Raw genomic sequence first — 20,059 nt, 5'->3', positions numbered from 1 at the left:
GGGGTGATGGTCTAAGGGCTATATGAAAAGGGAGAGCGAGCGGACATCAGATCATAAATACAAAATAATATTATAGACTTATGTTATTACCTATAGTAATGAAATTTCCACTCTGCTTGAAGAAATTAAAAAATGTATAACGTCTTAAGCAATTTATTATCCAAATTTTTAAACCTAACTTCATAGAACATTATTTGATAATTATTAAAATAATATATTTACAAAACAAATCAAAATGATCCAAAATGAGAAAATGTTCTGTAAACCTTCTGAAAAATATAGTTAGAAAATATAAAATAAAAATAAAACCAACACAAAAAGAAACAAAAACAATTATTCTTTTAGGCATACTTTGTCCACATCACAGATGGAATGACAAATAAGGTTCCATTTGCTTTTAAAAAGAGTCATTTGTGTTTTTAATGCTCCATTTTCAGGATTAAGATAGTTATCAGAAATTTGGGAAATGGACTTGTTTAGCATTGTTGAAAGGCTACACAGTGCATTCTGCAAACAAATTGTGTTAATCTGAAACTTATCAAAGGGAAAGCACCAAGCTTTTCCAAATATCACCTTTTTTGTTTTAAAAGTTGAGAATGACTTAAATTAATATTAAAAAAAGTTACATTTAAGTATCGAACGTTGAAATCTGACAGATTAAAATAAGACACTATTTCACCACTTGCTAAATGACTCAAAGGGTGACTGAGAAACAAACCTATATTGTAAAATGGTATTGCAACTTTTCAGACATTGTGCGTCAATGTTTCATTTGGGGGCAATGTTGTTGTTCATAAGTTGTGAAAATGAAAATTACATAACATATGAACTTATTGAAAGACCACACCGACATTTGAAAAATTAAAGCTTTGTGCAAATTTCCTAATTCCTCCTTTTCCACACCTTGTGATAGCAGATCCAGCCAATCATATCCTGGAATTTTACTAGCCTTATTTCCAGAGCTAACACACCAAGAACTAATAAAATTGCACAGTCGGTGTGGCCTTTTAATATTTTTCAACATTTGGGAAAACATTAAACATATAACTGGCTAAAGTTTGGAGCTTCCCCTTTAAAAAAATCCAAAAACAATTACCTTTTGGGATGGAACAATATCATTTCCAACAAATATTTCAACAAGTGATATAACAGTATGAAGAAAATGGCAATCCATTTTTGGATTGATTCGGTACTGGGTGAACAGTTGGACCAAATGGTCAATCTGAATACAGGAATTTTAGAATGAAAATTATGTTTCAAGTTGTTTTTACTAAATATCCTTAACTGTATTTTCTGTATTGTATATGATCTCTGGAGCTCCAAGTAGATGTTGCAAAATTCCAAATGAAACCATTTTTTGCAATTCACGACCTCTCCCTCCAGTTGGCAATCCACGAATTAAACACAAAGCATTTTCATGAGAGTTGCATAATCCAACTAAACGTCTTGACAGGTCAGTAACCTATTAATTTAATTTTTATAATTTTAAATCAAATTTTTTTGTAAATTCATTTTAAAGAACTAAAAATAGCAACATACAAAATTTGCGAAGAATAATTCTGGAGATTTTTCAATCGCATAAGCCACACACTTCTGAATTTTATTCCTTAAATTTGAAGTTCGAACTAAAGGGTCCATTGACAACCACACTAATAAAACTAAAGTATCCACACGCTCCAAGCTTTTGTCAATTGTGACACTAAGAATGTCCAGAATTGCACCCAAATTTTTTACAGCTAAATTTCCACAATCATTTGCGGACTTTAACTGCAAACGATAGGTCGGTAGGCTTTCATCAAGTTCTTTATACGAGTGTGTTTCATAACTCAAATTTTTTAACGTTGACTCAACAGTATTTTTGAATGGACACTTGTTGTCTTTACTTGTTGCTCCTATAAAAATATTATGAAATACAAAACTTAGATATCAATTAAATTCAGGAAGAAAGTCATTTAGCAAGAAACTCAGAAGCCTTAATAATTTTATAAATAGTAAAATTACAATAAACACAAAATTTAATGGTCTAACTTACCAAGATTTATAAGTACTTCGATTATATTGCTGACTGTTGGGTACCAAGTTTGAGATAGTTCTTGATTGACCCATTTAAAGAACTCAACACATTTGGTCACCACTTGGTAGTCTGGATGACAGCTGGAAACTTTCCAGGCAAATGCCAAAAAGTTTTCTGATGTTTCTGTTGCAAAATCCTGGAAAACATCTTGAATTCCATTCTCGATTATTAATGAGGAGATTAGGTCACAACATGGAAGCTTTTCCAAAAACTTCTCGGTGCGATTTTGGGGTTTAATAAAAACCTTTTGCTTCAAATATGGAAGATGTGTGTAATTAAAATAAGCAAATGTTGAGGACGGATCAAATATTTTTAGCCCTTCAGCTGGTTCTGAAATTCGATTAACAAAAACTTGACCACCTTCTTCATCCACAAATTCTTGGAAATCTTGCTCAACTTTGTTGTGTTTAATCACACCTAGTGTATTATCCTCAAATTCTTTCAACTTTTCATTAAACTCTTTACTAGCTTCTAACGCTTTGAGCACTTGTTGGTAAGTTATTTGACATGGTGATGGAACACTCTCAGTTTTAACCACCAAAAAACTAATCGGTTCTTCAAGATCAGAATCCAAATCACAGAGAGATTTTCCTTCCCCTTCTTCGTTATTCTCAGTTTTGGACCCCAAATCTTCATCCATAAGTTTTTCCAAAACAATCGGTTTATCTTCTAGAATTGGATTTTTTTGCAACTCTTGAGATGTAATAAGAGGTTGCAAAGCAACGTCCTCTCCTTGGTCCTCGTCATGAAAAGTCAAAGTGGGTGTTAAGGTTTTTACATAATCTTCGTCTAATACGGACAGGGTGGCATTGGGTGGAGTTGCTGAGACTGTAGTGGTTTCGGGAATTTCTTGGGCTTTGATCACAGGTTCCAATTCTTTGTTGTCGTTAATTTTAAGTTCTTCTAAAAAGGGTTTTTCTGATATTTTATTTCTGGATTCTGAATCTAAAGTAATGATTTCTTGTGGTACAACAATCTCTCGCTCTTCCATTTCTTCATCAGATTCATCGGAGATACTCTCTCCTTGTGGTGTTTTAATTTCTTCTTCAAAAATATCATCTCGTTCATTTTCTGTAAGTTGCTCAAGGCTGTTGTCAGGTGTTTCATTGGCTATTTGCTCAGTAGCTACTACTGGAAGTTCATCCTCTTTAACCAGAACAGTTTCAATAGTTATTCCACTTACTGCCATAGATTGCTGATTTTCATCTTCGGGATAATATTCTTCGCCTTCTTCATAATACTCTTCATTTCCATAATAATCATCATTACTATGGTAATATTGATTCTTTTCTCCAAATTCTTCCACAGTGCCAGGAAATTCAATATTTGTGGTAATATCTACTTGTTCACAAACTAAAATAGCAGTTTCTACACTTGTACCTTTCTCAGTTACAACATCAGTAAGTTGTTCATCAATTTTGAGGCTGGGAAATTCTTCGACAATTTCCGAAAATTCTTCTGCAGTTACATAATGAGACTCCTCAAGTTGATCATTAATTTCTTTAATAGCCTGGCTAAGCACATCATTTTTGTCCGAACTTTTCATTTCTTGATCTTCGTGGCAATCATCTTCAAAGCTTTCTTCACCGTAAGATTCATCTATAACTTCATAGTCTTCTTCATTTAATTCAAATCCATCATTATCTTCATACTCATCATCATCATCATCATCATCATTGTCACGAACTGCCTTACCATTTGATGGCTCGCAATCAAGCTCTTCATCATTGTTTAAAATTATTTCAGCTTCTGTTGGGTCTTTAATACTTATATTTCCATCAAAGGTTTTTGCAGTAGGTGGTGGTTGATAACACTTGGTTTTTGTTAAATCAAGCTTTTCCAGTCGAACTTGAACAAATTTTGTTAGAACTATTTTTTTGGGCTCTGATATTTGTACAGCGTTTATCAACCCATGATTGGCATCATTTGCAACAGAAATTAGAGATGATTTTGGTAAAGAAATTTTGTTAGATTCTTTAACAATTTCTCTCTCAACTATCTCTGGTTCTTCAGGTGTGGTATTTTCAACTTCAATTGGATCTCCAGGTTCTTGAACTACCTCGGTAACTGAATTAGAGTTTTCTACAAGACTGATGGAACTTAATCCAAGAGTAGGTTCCGATTCTTTGAAGTTACACGAACTATTTTCAATTTCAATGAATTTGTCAAGATGAGAAATTACTATTGCTTGTTCATCATCCACATCATCTTCAATCTGGGCTTTGCGTTTTTCAACAAGTTTATTATTAAGTTCTACTGATCCAGACGTTCTAAGCACGATTTTTTCTTTAAATTTTCGTTTTGTTAATGATTCATCAGATTTATTTCGCTTCCCAGTACTTGGTTTGATTAATTTTTCAACTACAGGACTAGTAGGTGCAACTATAGGCTCTTTATGAAGTATTGGAGTTTCATGTATAATTAGGTTATCTTTCAAAAATTTCATGAAGTTCATGCCTTCAAATTGTTCATCATAGCCTGGCTCGGATTGAGGTACAAACACTGTGTGTTTTTTCACCATTTCCACTAAATTATTAACTGATGATGGCTTCAATATACGGGTATTTTGTTTATTGCTGAACGAGGCTGACCCACTGTTTTGATTTTTGTACTGCATATTTTCGTCTAAAACCAAACAGCTCTTTTTAAAAACAATAACAAAAAGCCAAGGCTTAGAAGCAAAAAAAAATCCTTAGTTTCCTTACTGAGTTTCCTTTTACGGCCATCAAAATCTTTTGACTTTATAGCACTTGCCATGTTATAATGTCACTCCTTTAACATTTTGGGAACTCAAATTTATCTAAAAATTCTTGGTTCTTCTATAAATCTTCGTTTTTAAATTTAAGAATAAGAAATACGTAAGAGCCACAACCTGAAAAAGCTCACCAAAAAAGGTAATCATATGGACAAACCTAATTTGCCAAGTTCATACGAAAACATACTTTACCAACTCCAATTTCTCTCTGGCGCATGTGGACTTTTCGACATTTCGAATACACCCAGGTTGAACAACTAATATTATTTTTCAGGTTTATTGAAATTGAATGTAATACCATAAGTAAAGTTATAAAAGTAGTTGAAGTAGAAATTTATCAATATTATTTTAATTTCCAATAGATGAAAATGTATAGTAATTAGAAACACTAATAGAAATAAACAAAATTTTATTACCATAAGTAATAAAAAAATTTATTACCATAAGTAATAAAAAAATTATTACCATAAGTAATAAAAATATTATTACCATAAGTAATAGAAAATATTTATTACAATAAGTAATAAACCAAATTTTATTACCATAACTAATCTAATATTTATACTACTTCACGTACTTCAATATTAATTATAAATTAATCATTGGAATTTTAATCCCAATGAATAATACAAAGATATACCAAACAAACAGCAGTGTTTATTTAGAGCTCGGGGAAACGGATAAATTAACCGACAAAATTTAAATTAATCATAAGAAACAAGTTGGCAAGCCAAAATATACCTCTCCTTGGAAGAATGGTCCCTAGTGGTATTAATTTCTCGATACGACCCCCAAAGATATCTCCGCAATTCAGAGTTATTTACGAAAAACGTATTCTCGGTTCAAATCCTGCCCGGTATAAAATTTTAATTTTAATTTAAATAATTGAGACGAAACAATCGAGTTTAATTTATTCAGAATATTATAAATTAAGTAGTTACAACAGCGAGTTAGACTTACTAAAACAATGCACAATTGAATTTAACAATTTTTACAGTACATGTTTATCAGTTGAATATAATACTAAGCAAATTTTAATGAAAGAAATATCTACAGATGGTAATTGTATTTTTCTCACCACGGGCATCGTCGAAAAGGTTGATCATGCTCGGAAAACTGGAAAAGTACTCTACTATTTACCGCATCGCGCCGTGATACGAGAATCCAGCACGTCTACGCGAACTCGTATCGTTTATGACGCGTCTTCACACGCAACCGGAGTGTCAAGCCTCAACTCCTGCCTGGAAACAGGTCCTAAACTTAACCCCGAACTATTTGATATATTGCTTCGTTTTCGAGAAAGGAAAATCGCTTTCACCGGTGATATTACCAAAGCGTTTTTGCAAATCGGAATCCACGAGGAAGATCGGGACGCTTTGAGATTCCTCTGGTTAGACGTTGATAAGCTCTACGGAAGTCACACACTCCAAACCTACCGGATGACACGTGTTCCATTCGGCGCCACTTCCAGCCCTTTTCTACTGGCCGCTACGATCCGCCTTCATTCCAAGAAGTATCAAGAGGTCAAACCCAGAGTGAGCAAACTTATCAACGACTCGTTTTACGTCGACGATTTAATCTCCGGCGCCGATTCAGACGAAGAAGCACTGGAGATAATCTCCGAAGTGAACGAAATCATGCGAAACGCAGGCATGACATATCAGATCTTGCATGGTGAGATTAATGGACAGAACTAAGCTACGCAGACCGATCCAGCTTCTCTACCATTTAGAACTTTAACATGGACCTTTTTAAAATTATTGAACAAAAAAAAATAGTTCAATCGCGGGGAGAATGTTAAATCACATCTCATTTCAACATATATAATTTTTGTTATTTTACTAATTTAAATAATTACCCTTTACGCGTTTGTATATTCGAAATTGAGCGCGCGAATTCACATAAAATATGGGACGCGAGCTGCAAGGAAAAAATAACGCGCGCCATGTAAACCGCGAACGATTTTATTTTGAAATCAAATAAAGAGTCAGTTGCATTTTTACTGTGAAGGAGAGTAGAACGTTATTTAATTTGGTGCTTGTCTCCGCCCATTGTAACCAACGATTTTCGATCGTTTATTGTAGAAATTAATCGCGGCTACTAATTGTACGAACCCTTCCAGGTTGTTTCACCCTTTTTTAGATTAATTCAGTTTTATATTTAATTTTCGCGTTCTCGCTGTAACAACCCTTTAACCCTCTTATCTCGGCTGACTGCGCTAAAACAAGATTTAACCTTTAAAATTTCATTCGTAAAAAAACCAGATTAGGCCTTCATAAATTCATTAATAAAAAAAGACTTTATTACCTATTATGCTTACGATGCGTGTCTTAATTTCAGTGAACCTAAGCAGCTATCGGTGGTTATGTGGTAGAGCGCTCGACTGCCAAGCCGAATGGTCTGGGTTCGAAACCTGGGTGGCGCATTTGTTTTTAATCAATAGAGAAACGCTAAATTATAATTTTTTCGATGCAATAATTTCAATTTCAATTCTATTTCAATTAAACCAAAATTTCGTACTCTATTAAATACGCTTCCGATAAAGCTGAAGGTCTAATTTTCAATAAGGCGTAACAAGTGTCGGTGGTTCTGTGGTAGAACGTCCGCCTGTCAAGCAGGAGGTCTCGGGTTCAAATTCCGCCCGATGCGATCGCAAATTGATACTAAGACGAATACCGTGTACAACTGGTGGAAACCCTGCCATTGGACGTTGATAGGTAGCATTACACTCAGCACTCGGTCCGTCCCAAAGTCATTCAGAAGAAGTTGGAGAGAAAACGCCCATATAAACACAACAGACTCAACATGCATAACCATCAGAACACAAACACAACAAATTCAACACTCACAACCTACGCATAAACATTACAAAAACGTAATACACCAAACCGTCACTACGGTGAGCGAAAAAACACCATCCCAACCAAACCGCAAATGAATCCGTTAACGCTCACCGTCACACGGTGGTTTTGCCAACCCTTCGAGAAACTGCGAACGCAGAGATCTCGAGAAACTGCGTACGCAGTGATTACACTTTGCACCGAAAATGCGAACGCGTTCGCAGGCCTGACAGACAGACCCACAGACCCACAGATAGACACGGTGGTTGTATAACCCCTCCTACGGGCGGAGTAATACTCATCCCCGGAACTGTCGAATGAAACGTTTTAGGCTAAAAATAGTACACTTTTAGTCCGAGAACAGGTGAAACGTTGAGTTCAGGAGAAAAAAAACCCGATGGTTTCATATTTTCAACCGATGAGCTTTTTCGTCATATTGGGTACGTTCAGTTGCTCTAAGAAAAGGCATCAATGTGCATCGGATTTTGCATCCGAAAATAAAATAAAAAGTTACTGTACGGCTTTTTGTATTTCCCGTTTTGACGTCCCGTTGCCCGTCCGTCGCGCAACGGCTGTAAGAGCAACTTTTCAATCCACCTTATTCCCTATCGGCGGAAGTTAGGCTTATCGCGAGACGATGGGGAAGAGTATTTACGGGAAAAAAAGCTTCTGTCGTCTGCTATAACTCCGGAAATTCGGGAACCTTGTTTAACCATAGAGACTAGTCTCTATGGTTTAACACGCTTACCTATTTAAAATCTTAAAACACAATGGCTTCGGAGAAACTATCAACAAGTTTATAATAAACGTGTACAACAACACCGAAGCGCGTATGAAGGTGAATAATATACTATCTGCCAAATTCAAAATCGCGAAGTAGTACGGGTAAAAGGGCCACAAAAAGAGCTCTTCAGCTGCAAAATTCGTCCCAACTTGCAATGTGGCCTAAAAATTCTATTTTGATGTCTACTTTGAGGATCCGGTGAGTCCGCAGCGATGCGGGGTGGACAACACAGTTTATGGGGGCAAGGGGGCAGGAGGGGCAGTTGCCCCCTATATTTGCTTTTACCGAATTGAGCCGTGTTTAGTGTTGTTCCCGATGGTACATTTCACCCTGAGTCGAATGCGACATACCCGTAGGATGAACCGTTTCCGAGTTATGGCTGAATTTGTACTGAATCGCGTGGTTTTTTCTCTAATATGAAATAAAAATCCCCAAATGTTAAATTTAGCAATCCGGTCAAGTTGGGTATCGTTTCTGTAGTATGTTTTAACGTTAAGTCGAATGCGACACGCCGCGGATCGCTGGGACTAATAGTTTCGGAGGTATGATCAAAGGTACACTAAACAAAGTTTTTTTTCGGAATTTCACTAAATGTTGAAAAGGTATATCAACCATTTGGCCAGGACCAACCATACCTTCGGAGCTTACGTATGATTTTGTGCCGAATCGAATGAGACCAACCGCAATTCCGTAGAATGAATAGTTTCCGAGCTATAACGAAATATGTGCGAACCATAAATGGTGTTTTTTTCAAAAAGTTCGAAAATATTCATTTAAACCACCACCCGTGTCTACGAATTTCTCCCCGCACGACCACAATGTATTCATCTTACATACTACTAAGTGCTGAATTGAACATAGTAATCTCATAGGTAACTAGAATTCTGCCGTGTAACTGGCAAATGGGCCAAACGCCGTGGCAGACGATAGCCAGATCTCAGCCAATCAGAGCTCAAAGAGTGGTTCTGCCAAGAATTTAATGTCACCAGAGAGAATGACGTCACCTATCTCCTGCTATAGTAGCGGATCCAAGGAAGATTATTATCCTCCTTGGCGGAACCACTCTATGGCCTCTCATTGGCTGAAGGTTCAAGACGAACTGGCGTCAAGCTCGGCCGTAGGCGGCAGCATTCTAGTTACCTATGAGATTTCTATGGAATTGAATGAGACCAACCGCAGCGCCGTGGAATCAATATATAACGAGTGATGACGGAATTTACATTAGATTAGAGGTCGGCGTTTGGATAACAATTAACCGTTTGTTTGGATAATATCCATCAACAAACATTATCCAAAAAATAATCAGTTGTTTTTAGCTTTTTCCCATATTAAATCCAGGGGCCACATATTTATAATTAAAAATTTAAAAGGCCACATATTTATAATTAAAAATTTAAAAGGCCACATATTTAAATTTATGAATTTTCGTTATCTCTAGAAATTTGTTTTATTGCCAACAAAGGTTTTTCTGGAAAAAAAACTTTCAAAATCAATTTGTTTAGTCAATAAGATAGTAGACCATAAACAGATAGATTCGGGAGCAAGGGAGCGGAAATTGAGAGAAAAGAAAGGGAATTTACGGAAATACCCCGGGCATGCAAGTGTCCCCTCCTGGTCGGATACAAGGTCATAAGGGGTCCAGTAAACGCGACGAGAGCCGCACCATGAAAACGACCTTGCTCTTCTCGCTTCCTGGAAAATTTATAAGGGGTCACTAAAGTTGTAAAGCCCACAAAATTCTTAGGGGCCACAAAATAATTAGCCCACCTGTGAAAAAACCTTAGCGCCGCTACTGATTAAATCGTTTTTGTCCATGGATAATATCCATGGATAAACTGTTAACCGCAATTTTTATGATTAATTGAAATTTTGCCAGTTAATTTATCTGCTCCGCCGATCTCTACATTAGATAATTGACATTTAATCCTCAAACAGATTCTGAAAATGTGTTTTTTTTTTCAGATAATTTTTAACAACATTGTTGTGTGTTTGGTACAAGATCTGATGAAGATATGTTTAAAAACAGGTACAATCGAACACATTGTTCTTTAGTGAAAATTTACATCAGACGATACAACTAAATAGAATGAATGAATAATAATAATTATAAATAATATATCTGAAATTTTATTAAATATCACCTTCGGTATCGCAAATCATGTCGTCGTCAATAATTGCTTCCTTGTCGAAATCTGCATTGTTGCACGAGACCCCCTCGCAGTATCTGCATACCGTCGTGCACTGGATACCGCTCTTCACGCACGAGCACTGTCCGGTAGAGCAATTACCCTTACAAGAACAAAAGATGAGTGACATAACGGCGTGTGGAGCAGGAGGTAACGTCATCTGTATGGGGGTGAGGTATCCATGCTGACGGGTTCACCCCCATTCCTCCGGATTTAGCTTGTGCTCCAACCACTGTTGCACTTGATAATAGGTCCGGTATGAGTGTTGTGACGCGTTAGCTGAGGTGGGGGGTAACGCCTCCATGTTTGCTGCCATCTTTTTGGAAAAAACACCATTTATGGTTCGCACATATTTCGTTATAGCTCGGAAACTATTCATTCTACGGAATTGCGGTTGGTCTCATTCGATTCGGCACAAAATATTAGTAAGATCCGAAAGTATGGTTGGTCCTGTCCAAATGGTTGATATACCTTTTCAACATTTAGTGAAATTCCGAAATTAAAACCTTTGTTTAGTGTACCTTTGGTCATACCTCCGGAACTATTAGTCCCAGCGACCCGCGGCGTTAAAACATACTACAGAAACGATACCCAACTTGACCGAATTGATAAATTTAACATTTGGGGATTTTTATTTCATATTAGAGAAAAAACCACGCGATTCAGTACAAATTCGGCCATAACTCGGAAACGGTTCATCCTACGGGTATGTGGATGGTCGCATTCGACTCAGGGTGAAATGTACCATCGGGAACAACACCAAACACGGCTCAATTCGGTGAAAGCAAATTAATGGCAACTGCCCCACCTTGCCCCCCCCCCCCCCCAAAACTGTGTTGTTCACCCCGCATCGCTGCGGACTCATCGGATCCTCAAAGTAGACACCCAAATAGAATTTTTAGGCCACATTGCAAGTTGGGACGAATTTTGCCGGTGAGCTACCCTCTTTTACCCGTACTAAAGGGGATACGTCAGGGCGATCCTCTATCGAGTTTTTTTATTTAATATGTCAATCGAATCCTTTCTCTCAGGACCATATAACAGCTCTTCAGAAATTTTCGTACGTAATCAAGAATGTACTGAAATTACTAAGAATATTTCAGCATAGTGACCACGTCAATTGAAAGCAAGTTACTTAATTGAAGTACAAATTTAACTGAATTACAAAAAATGTACAAAATGATCGCCTGGGGCACACGAAAATCATTCTTGAACCCGTTCGGAGATTTTTTTGTGAGAAAACAAGTAAGGCGTCGGATCGTACGCAATCCTTAGACGCGCTGCACCTTGGCCCGTTCGGAGATTCGAGGCATGTTAAGAATTCGCGACCGAAAACTATGGTTGCGCTCCCTAACGGCGTTGGTTAGAAACTTAAGCAGACGCTTGACGTAATTGGACTTATCATACGGTTCGGCACTGTTGCGGACTTTAGTTTTGTGTACCAATTGTTCAAGATGCCCCCAGAAATAAAAGTTAATTGGGTATGGGTAGAAATTCGTGTTCTTTGAGTAACAAGGAGTGAAAATGTCTCATGAGATAAATGAATAAAAATTTCTACTAGCTAAAGCTTACTAAGCCTTCGCATCTAGAAGTATGCTATCGTTATGATTTCAAATAATGACAAGGTGATTTAAATTATCAAGAGACACAGTAAAATATTCCATTTATTTGTTTTATGGTTTCTCAGAGGTTACATATAGTGTTACGTAACAACATTACATTGATCATTGTATTTACAAAAGTTGTTCGAAATGGCCCTCATTGGCGTGTAGGCAAGTTTGGACGCGTTTTCGGAAAGATCCTCGAACACGACGAAAGATTTCTCGCGGGTTTTGGATTGTGTCGCAGGTGTCAATTATGCATTGACGTAGGTCTTCAACGTATCGAGCTGGCACATGTGTGACTATGTATGCAAAGTGCGAAATTTACGGTAAACTCTGCGTGGTCTCGCTAGTACCGAGTGGGGGTGTAGGGGGTTAAAAAGCACGAAGCTTTTTCTTTTTTTTTTGCCACAGAGCTTACGTTGCCCTTTAATGTCGTTTGTTTTTTTAAAAATAGGAGCTTTGGGCGGGGAAAAATCAAGCCTTTCCCGAGATTTTGGAAGGTGGTAGTTGTCATGTCCCAGGATAGGTAAATATTGAAAGGAACACGAAGCGTAATTGAAGGTTATTAGATAATTTTCTTTATTTAACTGTCCTTTCCGTTATAAATCCAAATTTAAAAATAATAATTTCCAAAACCCTTTTTACTTTCAAAACCAAGCGCGCTCTCCCGCGTGGACCAACGTAATCTTGCTCGCGACTTTTAATTTGGCTCTTTTTAAAGTTCGAATGTATTTTATATAGGATATCACATCTCCCCCCTTTAAGATAATTTTTTTTTAAATTACGAAAAGAAAATAATTAAACATATAGAAGAATATGAAAATACAAATTAATTTGGTTGATATCTCTTGGGTGGTACTTTTTTGCGTTGTGAGCGTCGTTGGCCCTGGGCTGTTGTCGCGTTCGGACTTTGAGGACGCGGTCTTCTAAGGGGTAATGTATGTTAAGGTGGTCTTCCGTGAGTTTTCGATGGGGTCATGTCGATAGATGGTATGTGTGGTTGGTTTTCTAAACTTTGGTTGTCGTTTGCGTTTTGTGGACGGAGTTCGTCACGTTGTTGTTGGGGTGTCACGTCGAGCGGTTGAACTGGAAGAAATATGGTTTGGTTTTCCCATTCTTGATCATAGATATTTTGTTAAATATCTTGGTGCGTTGGGGAGTATCGCGTTGTGTTGGTTTCAGCAGTTACGATTTAGCCGTTTTCCATTTTGATCCTGAATTGTGATATTTGAGCCGTTTACTTGTACATGGCTTAGGATCGAAATGGGGTTGAAATTTTGTTCTCTGGATGTTTTGAGAGATAACAATTTCGTCGACTTTAATAAAGTGCGGTTTTGAGTGACGTGTGATGTCTGCTTGTGTGTTCATGCTAGTTTTATTTTCAATATCTCGTTGTCTGGTTTTTTCATCAAATTGTGAAACTGGAATTATAGTTGGCAGGCGAGTGTTCATTGGTCGGTTAAAAAATAAAGTTGCCGGTGACTGTACGGTTGTAGGATGAGTCGTAGCTCGATAATTGAGAAGGTGATGAGAAAGTGCCGTAGTTGTGGCCAGCGGGGAGTGATTCTCTGGTGTTCAAATCCAAATTCTTTCGCGAATTCGGCAAATTGGTTACTGTTGAAGGGAGGGCCATTGTCACTCTTTACTTTGATCGTAATTCCAAACATAGAGAATAGGTTCTTCAAGCAGTTGATGGTTGAAGTGGCAGTTGTAGATTTTTGAGTTATTGTAATCGAGTACCGACTATATTCGTCGGCGATTACTAGCACATGTTCTCCAGTAGACGTAGGGCCAAAGAAATCGATCGATACCGAGTGCCACGGATGTTTAGGAAGAAAAGTCATAGATAGTGGCTCGTATTGGTTGTTCGGGGTGTTGGATTTGCAGGGTATGCAGTTGTCAATAAGCGTCTTGACTCGGTCGTTTAAGTTTGGAAACCATACTCTGTCCCTGAGAGTTTGTTTAGTGCGGACGATACCTGGATGACCCCCGTGAGCAATTGCGATGGCACGATCAACGAGAGATTCTGGAAGAATGATTTGATTTGAACGTAGTAGTATGTTTTCGTCTTCGGAAATTACATTTCTTTGAAATTTGTACGCATTCCATCTTTTCAAGTCTGGTTCATCTGGCTGATAGGTGTTCCATATCTCGTTATTGGTTAATGCTTCGCGGAGAGTGTTTAATAGGGGGTCTTTGGCAGTTTCTATTTGAACTTCCGCAAGAGTAATAGCACCGAGACATGATAAGGTAGCAGTTATCAGGTTTTCTACCGTGTCACCAGTATTCTCGATAGGATGTCTCGACATATAATCCATAGGATTTGTTTTCCCTGGGTGGTAGCCTAGTGTGAAATTATATTGCTGAAGACGTAAAAGCCACCGCTGAATGCGGCTTGAGGCAGGAGAACGAGGATTATTGAAAATTGGGACGAGAGGTTTGTGATCCGTTATGACTTTGAACTGTGATCCGGCGATATATAGGTGGAATTTTTCGCAAGCGAAAGTTATGGCCAGAGCTTCTCGTTCGATTTGAGAATATCGTTGCTCCGTTGGGGTTAGCGCGCGACTGGCAAATTCAACGATATTATCGTTTCCATTATTATCAGTTTGCTGTAACATAGCACCTAAGCCAACCGGTGAGCCGTCAACTACTATAGTTGATAATTTGTCCTTATCAAAGAATTGAAGGTTGGTGCATTGAGTTAAGTGTTCTTTAATGGTATCCATTGAATTTTGATGGGTGTCTGTCCAGATCCACTCGATATCTTTCTTAGTGAGATTACGAAGGGGTTCCGTTATTGTTGCATAATTTGGAATGAAGCGCACGCAATAATTTGATAATCCTAGGAAACTTCTAAGTTCTTGCACATTTTTAGGTGCCGGAATGATGTTGATAGCTTCGACTTTTTTTGGATCGGGTTTGATGCCCTTCTTTGAGAAGACGAGACCAAAGAATGTGATTTCCGATTGGGCAAATTCACATTTTGCTTCGTTAAGGGTCAACCCGGAGTTTGCGATACGTTGCATCACAACTTCTAGTTTTTTGTCATGGTCATTGATGTCTTTTCCTCCTATCAGTATGTCATCCGATGTATTGATTGTGTTCTTTGTGTTTCCAATAACGTTCTCTATTGCCTTCTGAAAGATTTCAGACGCAGAGTTAACACCGAAGATTAGGCGTTTGTAACGGTAGAGTCCAAGGTGTGTGCTAAAAGTTGTGATGTCTCTTGAAGCTTCGTCAAGTTCTAATTGATGGTATCCTTTGTTGAGGTCTAGTTTAGTGAATATGGTCATTCCGGTCATGGCGTTGATGATATCCGCGGTCGTTGGGCCCGGGTGGCGCACACGTTGTATAGCTTTGTTGGGCTCACGCATATCGACACATATACGTATTTGTCCGTTGGGTTTTGGAATTATGACTGGTGGGGAGAGCCACGTTGTTGGACCATGAGCAGGCTCGATAATATCGTTTTCAACTAGGTAATTGATTTCGTTTGAGACTTTGTCTCGAAGATGAAAGGGGATACGGTGGTGTTTTATTATTACCGGAGGAGTTGTTTGATCTAAGTAAAGATGTACTTGAGAGGTTTTCAATTTACCAATGCCTTCGAAGATAGTTGGTAATTTTTTAAAAATAGTTTGGTATTGACTCGTTTCAGAGGTTTCATCGGATTTAGTGAAAAGTGTAGAAATTCCTTTTAAGAATCCGAGGTCATGTAGAGCTTGTACTCCAATAATGTTAAAGGCTTGTACGTTTTTGTTCAGCACATGGAAAGTAGTGTGCAAATCGACATCGCTGTATGATAGTTTTGCATGGAATTTTCCTGAGAAGGACAAAGGAGTGATGGAGGCAAAGGGATAAACTTGTATGGAAGTGTGCTGCAGTTCAGGTTGGGGCTGTAGGGAGGAGTACGTTGTATAGTCCAGAATGTTGACGCTTGCACCAGAGTCAAGTAATGCCGAGAAATGGACCCCGTTGATATGGAACGTTCTAGTTAGGGGTAGGTGTGGTGATTGGAACGATTTATTTGATATTACTCCTATGTATGTAGGTGGTTCAGGTTCTTCAACAGTGTACGGATCACCATAGTCTTGATTGCTAGTGTCCGAGTTATTCGATGGTGCCAGTGTTGCAATGTGCGGTGGAATATGGATGTGTGCATTATTGTATGGCGAGGTTTGTTGTTGAATCATGGAATTACAAACTTTTTGATAATGACCCAGTTTTCCGCAATATGTACAAAACTGTGTTTCTTGCGGGGCATTCAGATCTACCTCTTTGATGCGGAAATGATCCTCCGCAATTAAAACTCGAGAGTTGTTGATTCGGTTGTTGAAACGCCGATTGATAGTTCTGAATTGTTTGCTGATCATTTGGATAACGAACCCAACGATTTGTTGGATTTCTAGGGTAAGTCTTTTGATTTACGTATTGTAGTGCTGGTGGAGGTCGTTGAGATAATCGATGGTTCTGGTGAGCTGGAAATTGTTGAAACTGGTTTTTGGGAAGTGGCTGAATTCTTCGGTTAGCGAGTGCTGTAGAAGTGTCCGGAAGGTGGTTTTTTGTGACGGCGTTAAGCTCGGGGATTGTATTATGTTTCATTTTAGACTCGATTAACTTGGCTTGCTTTTCCGACTCCTCATATGATTTCGCAATTGTTAGAAACTCGTCCAGAGTTATTGCAGGGTTACGTAACCTTTTTCGACGAAGAGCATTGGAGTGGCAAGTATGAATTAGGTGTAGCAAAATTTCCTGGTTTGGATTCACAAAGTCACACGTAATAGATAGGGCACGAAGTCGGGTTTAATACTCTTCTATGGTTTCGGACTCGAATTGAGTCGCGTCTTGAAAATTTATAACTTCAAAATGTGGGTTTCGGCGAGGAAGTAAGTGATGGTTTAAAGCTTGGAGAAGCACATCATATTCATCTTGAGCTGCAACTCCCTGTCCAGCCGGTTGAGGAGCTAGAACAGTCAAAGTGGTGTAAAGATCTTGAATTTCGTCACCACCGTAATGTAAGAGAATTGATCTTTTCCGATGGGGATTAATAACGTCAAGAGCATCTAGTAGGATTTCGAATTTCCGTAGCCATTTCTCCCAACGAGGACCGATGTTATCACGGAATTCCGAAATGAGAAACGGTGGGAAAGAAGGTAATGAAGCCATAATAACTTATCTTGAATTGTTGAAAGAATTATTTGGATAGATGGTTTGGAAGGATTGCGCTGGGTTCTAAGCCATCTCCGTCGCCATTGTCATGTCCCAGGATAGGTAAATATTGAAAGGAACACGAAGCGTAATTGAAGGTTGTTAGATAATTTTCTTTATTTAACTGTCCTTTCCGTTATAAATCCAAATCTAAAAATAATAATTTCAAATCCCTTTTTACTTTCAAAACCAAGCGCGCTCTCCCGCGCGGACCAACGTTAAGGCCCAAACACACATACGGTTCGCAAGCGATTTCGCCTGCGAATTTTCGCGCACGCGCCCATGCGCCATGACTTCCATTCTATTTAAGTCACGCGGCGCGACGCGATTTGCTAGCGAAATTTCGCGCGCGAAGGCTATGTGTGCATCCGCCTTAATCTTGATCGCGACTTTTAATTTGGCTCTTTTTAAAGTTCGAATGTATTTTATGTAGGATATCACAGTAGTCAGTCACAATGCACAGATTTTGTTGAGTTAAAGTACAAAATAGGATCTTTGGGAACTGAAATTGAAGAGCTGGAGTGCAGGATTAATATCGGGTTGACGCTACTTGATGCGTAAGGCTTGGTGCTGTCCTCTAGGTTGCAATATAGATGGCCCATAGTTTTTTTTGGTATGGGGCTGGGGGGCGCCGTCAATCGCCAAAACTTAGTTTACTCCATGATGCGTTATTTCCTTGGATTCCGTTATGAGTGCGGATATACCTGCTAAGAATTTGCTTCAACCTTTTTCTTTTTCGTCATAAATCCTACGTTATCCAAAAAGTATTAAAATCTAGGAATTTAAAGAATCGTCCTAGGGAAAATGCAGTGGAAAACCAACATTTTTAAAATATTCATTTCCGGCAAGCTATAGTAAAATTTTGCCGGCTTATTTAAAAGGTAATTAAGTTTTCTATATTATTATTCACCTTTATACGCGCTTCGGTGTTGTTGTACACGTTTATTATAAACTTGTTGATAGTTTCTCCGAAGCCAATGTGTTTTAAGATTTTAAATAGGTAAGCGTGTTAAACAAGGTTCCCGAATTTCCGGAGTTATAGCAGACGACAGAAGCTTTTTTTTAGGAAATACTCTTCCCCATCGTCTCGCGATAAGCCTAACTTCCGCCGATAGGGAATAAGGTGGATTGAAAAGTTGCTCTTACCACGGCCAACTTTGATCACGCGCTACTACGGCCAACACATTCGTCGAAATTCCGCGAGCAAGGATTTTCCCCATATAAACTGTACTATAATGTGTAGGAGTTCAGCGCCACGCTCGGTGGTTATATTGTCCCCAATGTAAAAACTATACTAAAAATAATAATCCGCTAGGGGCGCTGACGTCATACACATCTTTTGCTCATAGGTTAACACACCCCAGTAGCAAAATTTAGTCGGGCCAACGTCAACAGAAATTAGTCGGCCGACTTAGTCGGGTCTGAGTCGGCCCACTTAGTCGGATCAAAGTCGGTAGGCTTGGTCAAATCGTAGTCGGCTACCCAGTCGAAATGTCACCGACGCCCGACTGCACTTTTTTGGGTCGGTCGTGAGTCGCTTCGTCGGGGTCGGCCCAACTTATTTCTGAACTGATGGCCCACCGTTATAAAGACTATCCTGCCAATCTTTATTATTATGCTTGCATATAAGTCGGCCCAACTATTATTAGGTTATGTCGCCGACCAATATATGGCGATTGCAGATCAGTCGGCCCTAATATTTTTCAGTCATGTAGCCGACCATTATTTGACCATTGAAGATCAGTGGGCCTATCCTATAACCGACCAAAATTGTTTTATTACCGACCCCTATAAAGTTAGTCTCCCAGCTGTATTTCGAGGTTTTCGTTAAATATTTAAAATTTCCCTGATATCCTCCTGATTCTTTTGGAAATAATCTGTTTCACTGATATTTCCAGGTTTTCCAGGTTCGTATGAACCCTGTTATTGACTAATGGCTGCATTTAAATTATTCAATAAGGCAATATCACAATGTTCAAAATAAGTAATTAATAAAAACATTAAAAAAGGTAACCGAGTGGATATTAATACAGTATGTCTATTCCGTTATCGAATACTTCTTATTTCTAGGTAGGTATATTTCAAGGCTTAAGCACTAAAACTGTATCATTCTATCAACAATGTTTTTCATATATCACAGTTCAAGTTTTGACTCGGAAAGTTATCTGAATAGATAACAAAAACCTACAGCTTTCCATCACACATTTTAAATTTATCCAAATTATTTTAGTTTTGAATACTATAGCCATTTAAGGTCAAACTTTGGATACTTAAAAAAAATGAAATTAAATTATAATAAATTATTCGAAAACATCCAAACAATTTTATATGAGATGAATATCACAACAAGTAGTATAAAACTTTTATACCCGTAAATTAACAAATTTTAATACAGAAATAATTTTTCCCTTTAATGAAAAAAAGCTCGGAATTGATACCATAACAATTTGATATAAATTTCCTAAAATAAACACATTTGAATCCGAGTTTAAGAATTTCTTTAAATCATATTTCCACTAATTTCAATAATTTAAAAGAATTATGTTCGTCGTGTTTTGCTTACCTATTTCACCTTTGATACTTTCCGTCTATCTAACGATAGGAA

The 20,059-nt window shown here is 38.0% G+C and overlaps 1 protein-coding gene across 3 annotated transcripts; it reads right to left on the bottom strand.

Annotated features, from left to right (window-relative positions):
- Nucleotides 1-137: 137 nt before the first annotated feature.
- LOC149947809 (uncharacterized) lies at nucleotides 138-4,978 on the bottom strand. Of its 3 annotated transcripts, none has more exons than XM_090171965.1 (7): nucleotides 4,780-4,976; nucleotides 2,033-4,699; nucleotides 1,540-1,892; nucleotides 1,286-1,462; nucleotides 1,097-1,222; nucleotides 352-507; nucleotides 138-269 (listed from the first exon to the last, which is right to left on the bottom strand). In XM_090171965.1, exons 1-7 carry the CDS (start codon nucleotides 4,829-4,831, stop codon nucleotides 231-233), a joined length of 3,570 nt encoding a protein of 1,189 aa, XP_090028091.1. In that variant the 5' UTR covers nucleotides 4,832-4,976; the 3' UTR covers nucleotides 138-230. The 3 variants fall into 3 exon arrangements, with proteins under 3 accessions (XP_090028091.1, XP_090028092.1, XP_090028093.1); XM_090171966.1 differs by having other exon boundaries at nucleotides 138-266; XM_090171967.1 differs by lacking the exons at nucleotides 138-269; nucleotides 352-507 and adding an exon at nucleotides 622-718 and having other exon boundaries at nucleotides 4,780-4,978.
- Nucleotides 4,979-20,059: the final 15,081 nt, after the last annotated feature.

The sequence above is a fragment of the Leiobunum rupestre genome, chromosome 4 (genome assembly GCF_980474605.1).
Source record: "Leiobunum rupestre chromosome 4, qqLeiRupe1.1.hap1, whole genome shotgun sequence".
Classification (NCBI taxonomy): domain Eukaryota; kingdom Metazoa; phylum Arthropoda; class Arachnida; order Opiliones; family Sclerosomatidae; genus Leiobunum; species Leiobunum rupestre.
This window is presented reverse-complemented; position numbering and strand designations above follow the sequence as displayed.

Bases quoted from the DNA above. Each gene is read 5' to 3' on its own strand.
- LOC149947809 (XM_090171965.1), bottom strand. From the start codon at position 4,831: ATGGCAAGTGCTATAAAGTCAAAAGATTTTGATGGCCGTAAAAGGAAA. The intron at 4,700-4,779 runs GTAAGGAAACTA...GTTTGGTTTTAG, and splicing joins TGGCCGTAAAAGGAAACTCA to ACGAAAATATGCAGTACAAA. The intron at 508-1,096 runs GTAATTGTTTTT...ATTTGTTTGCAG, and splicing joins ATATTGTTCCATCCCAAAAG to AATGCACTGTGTAGCCTTTC.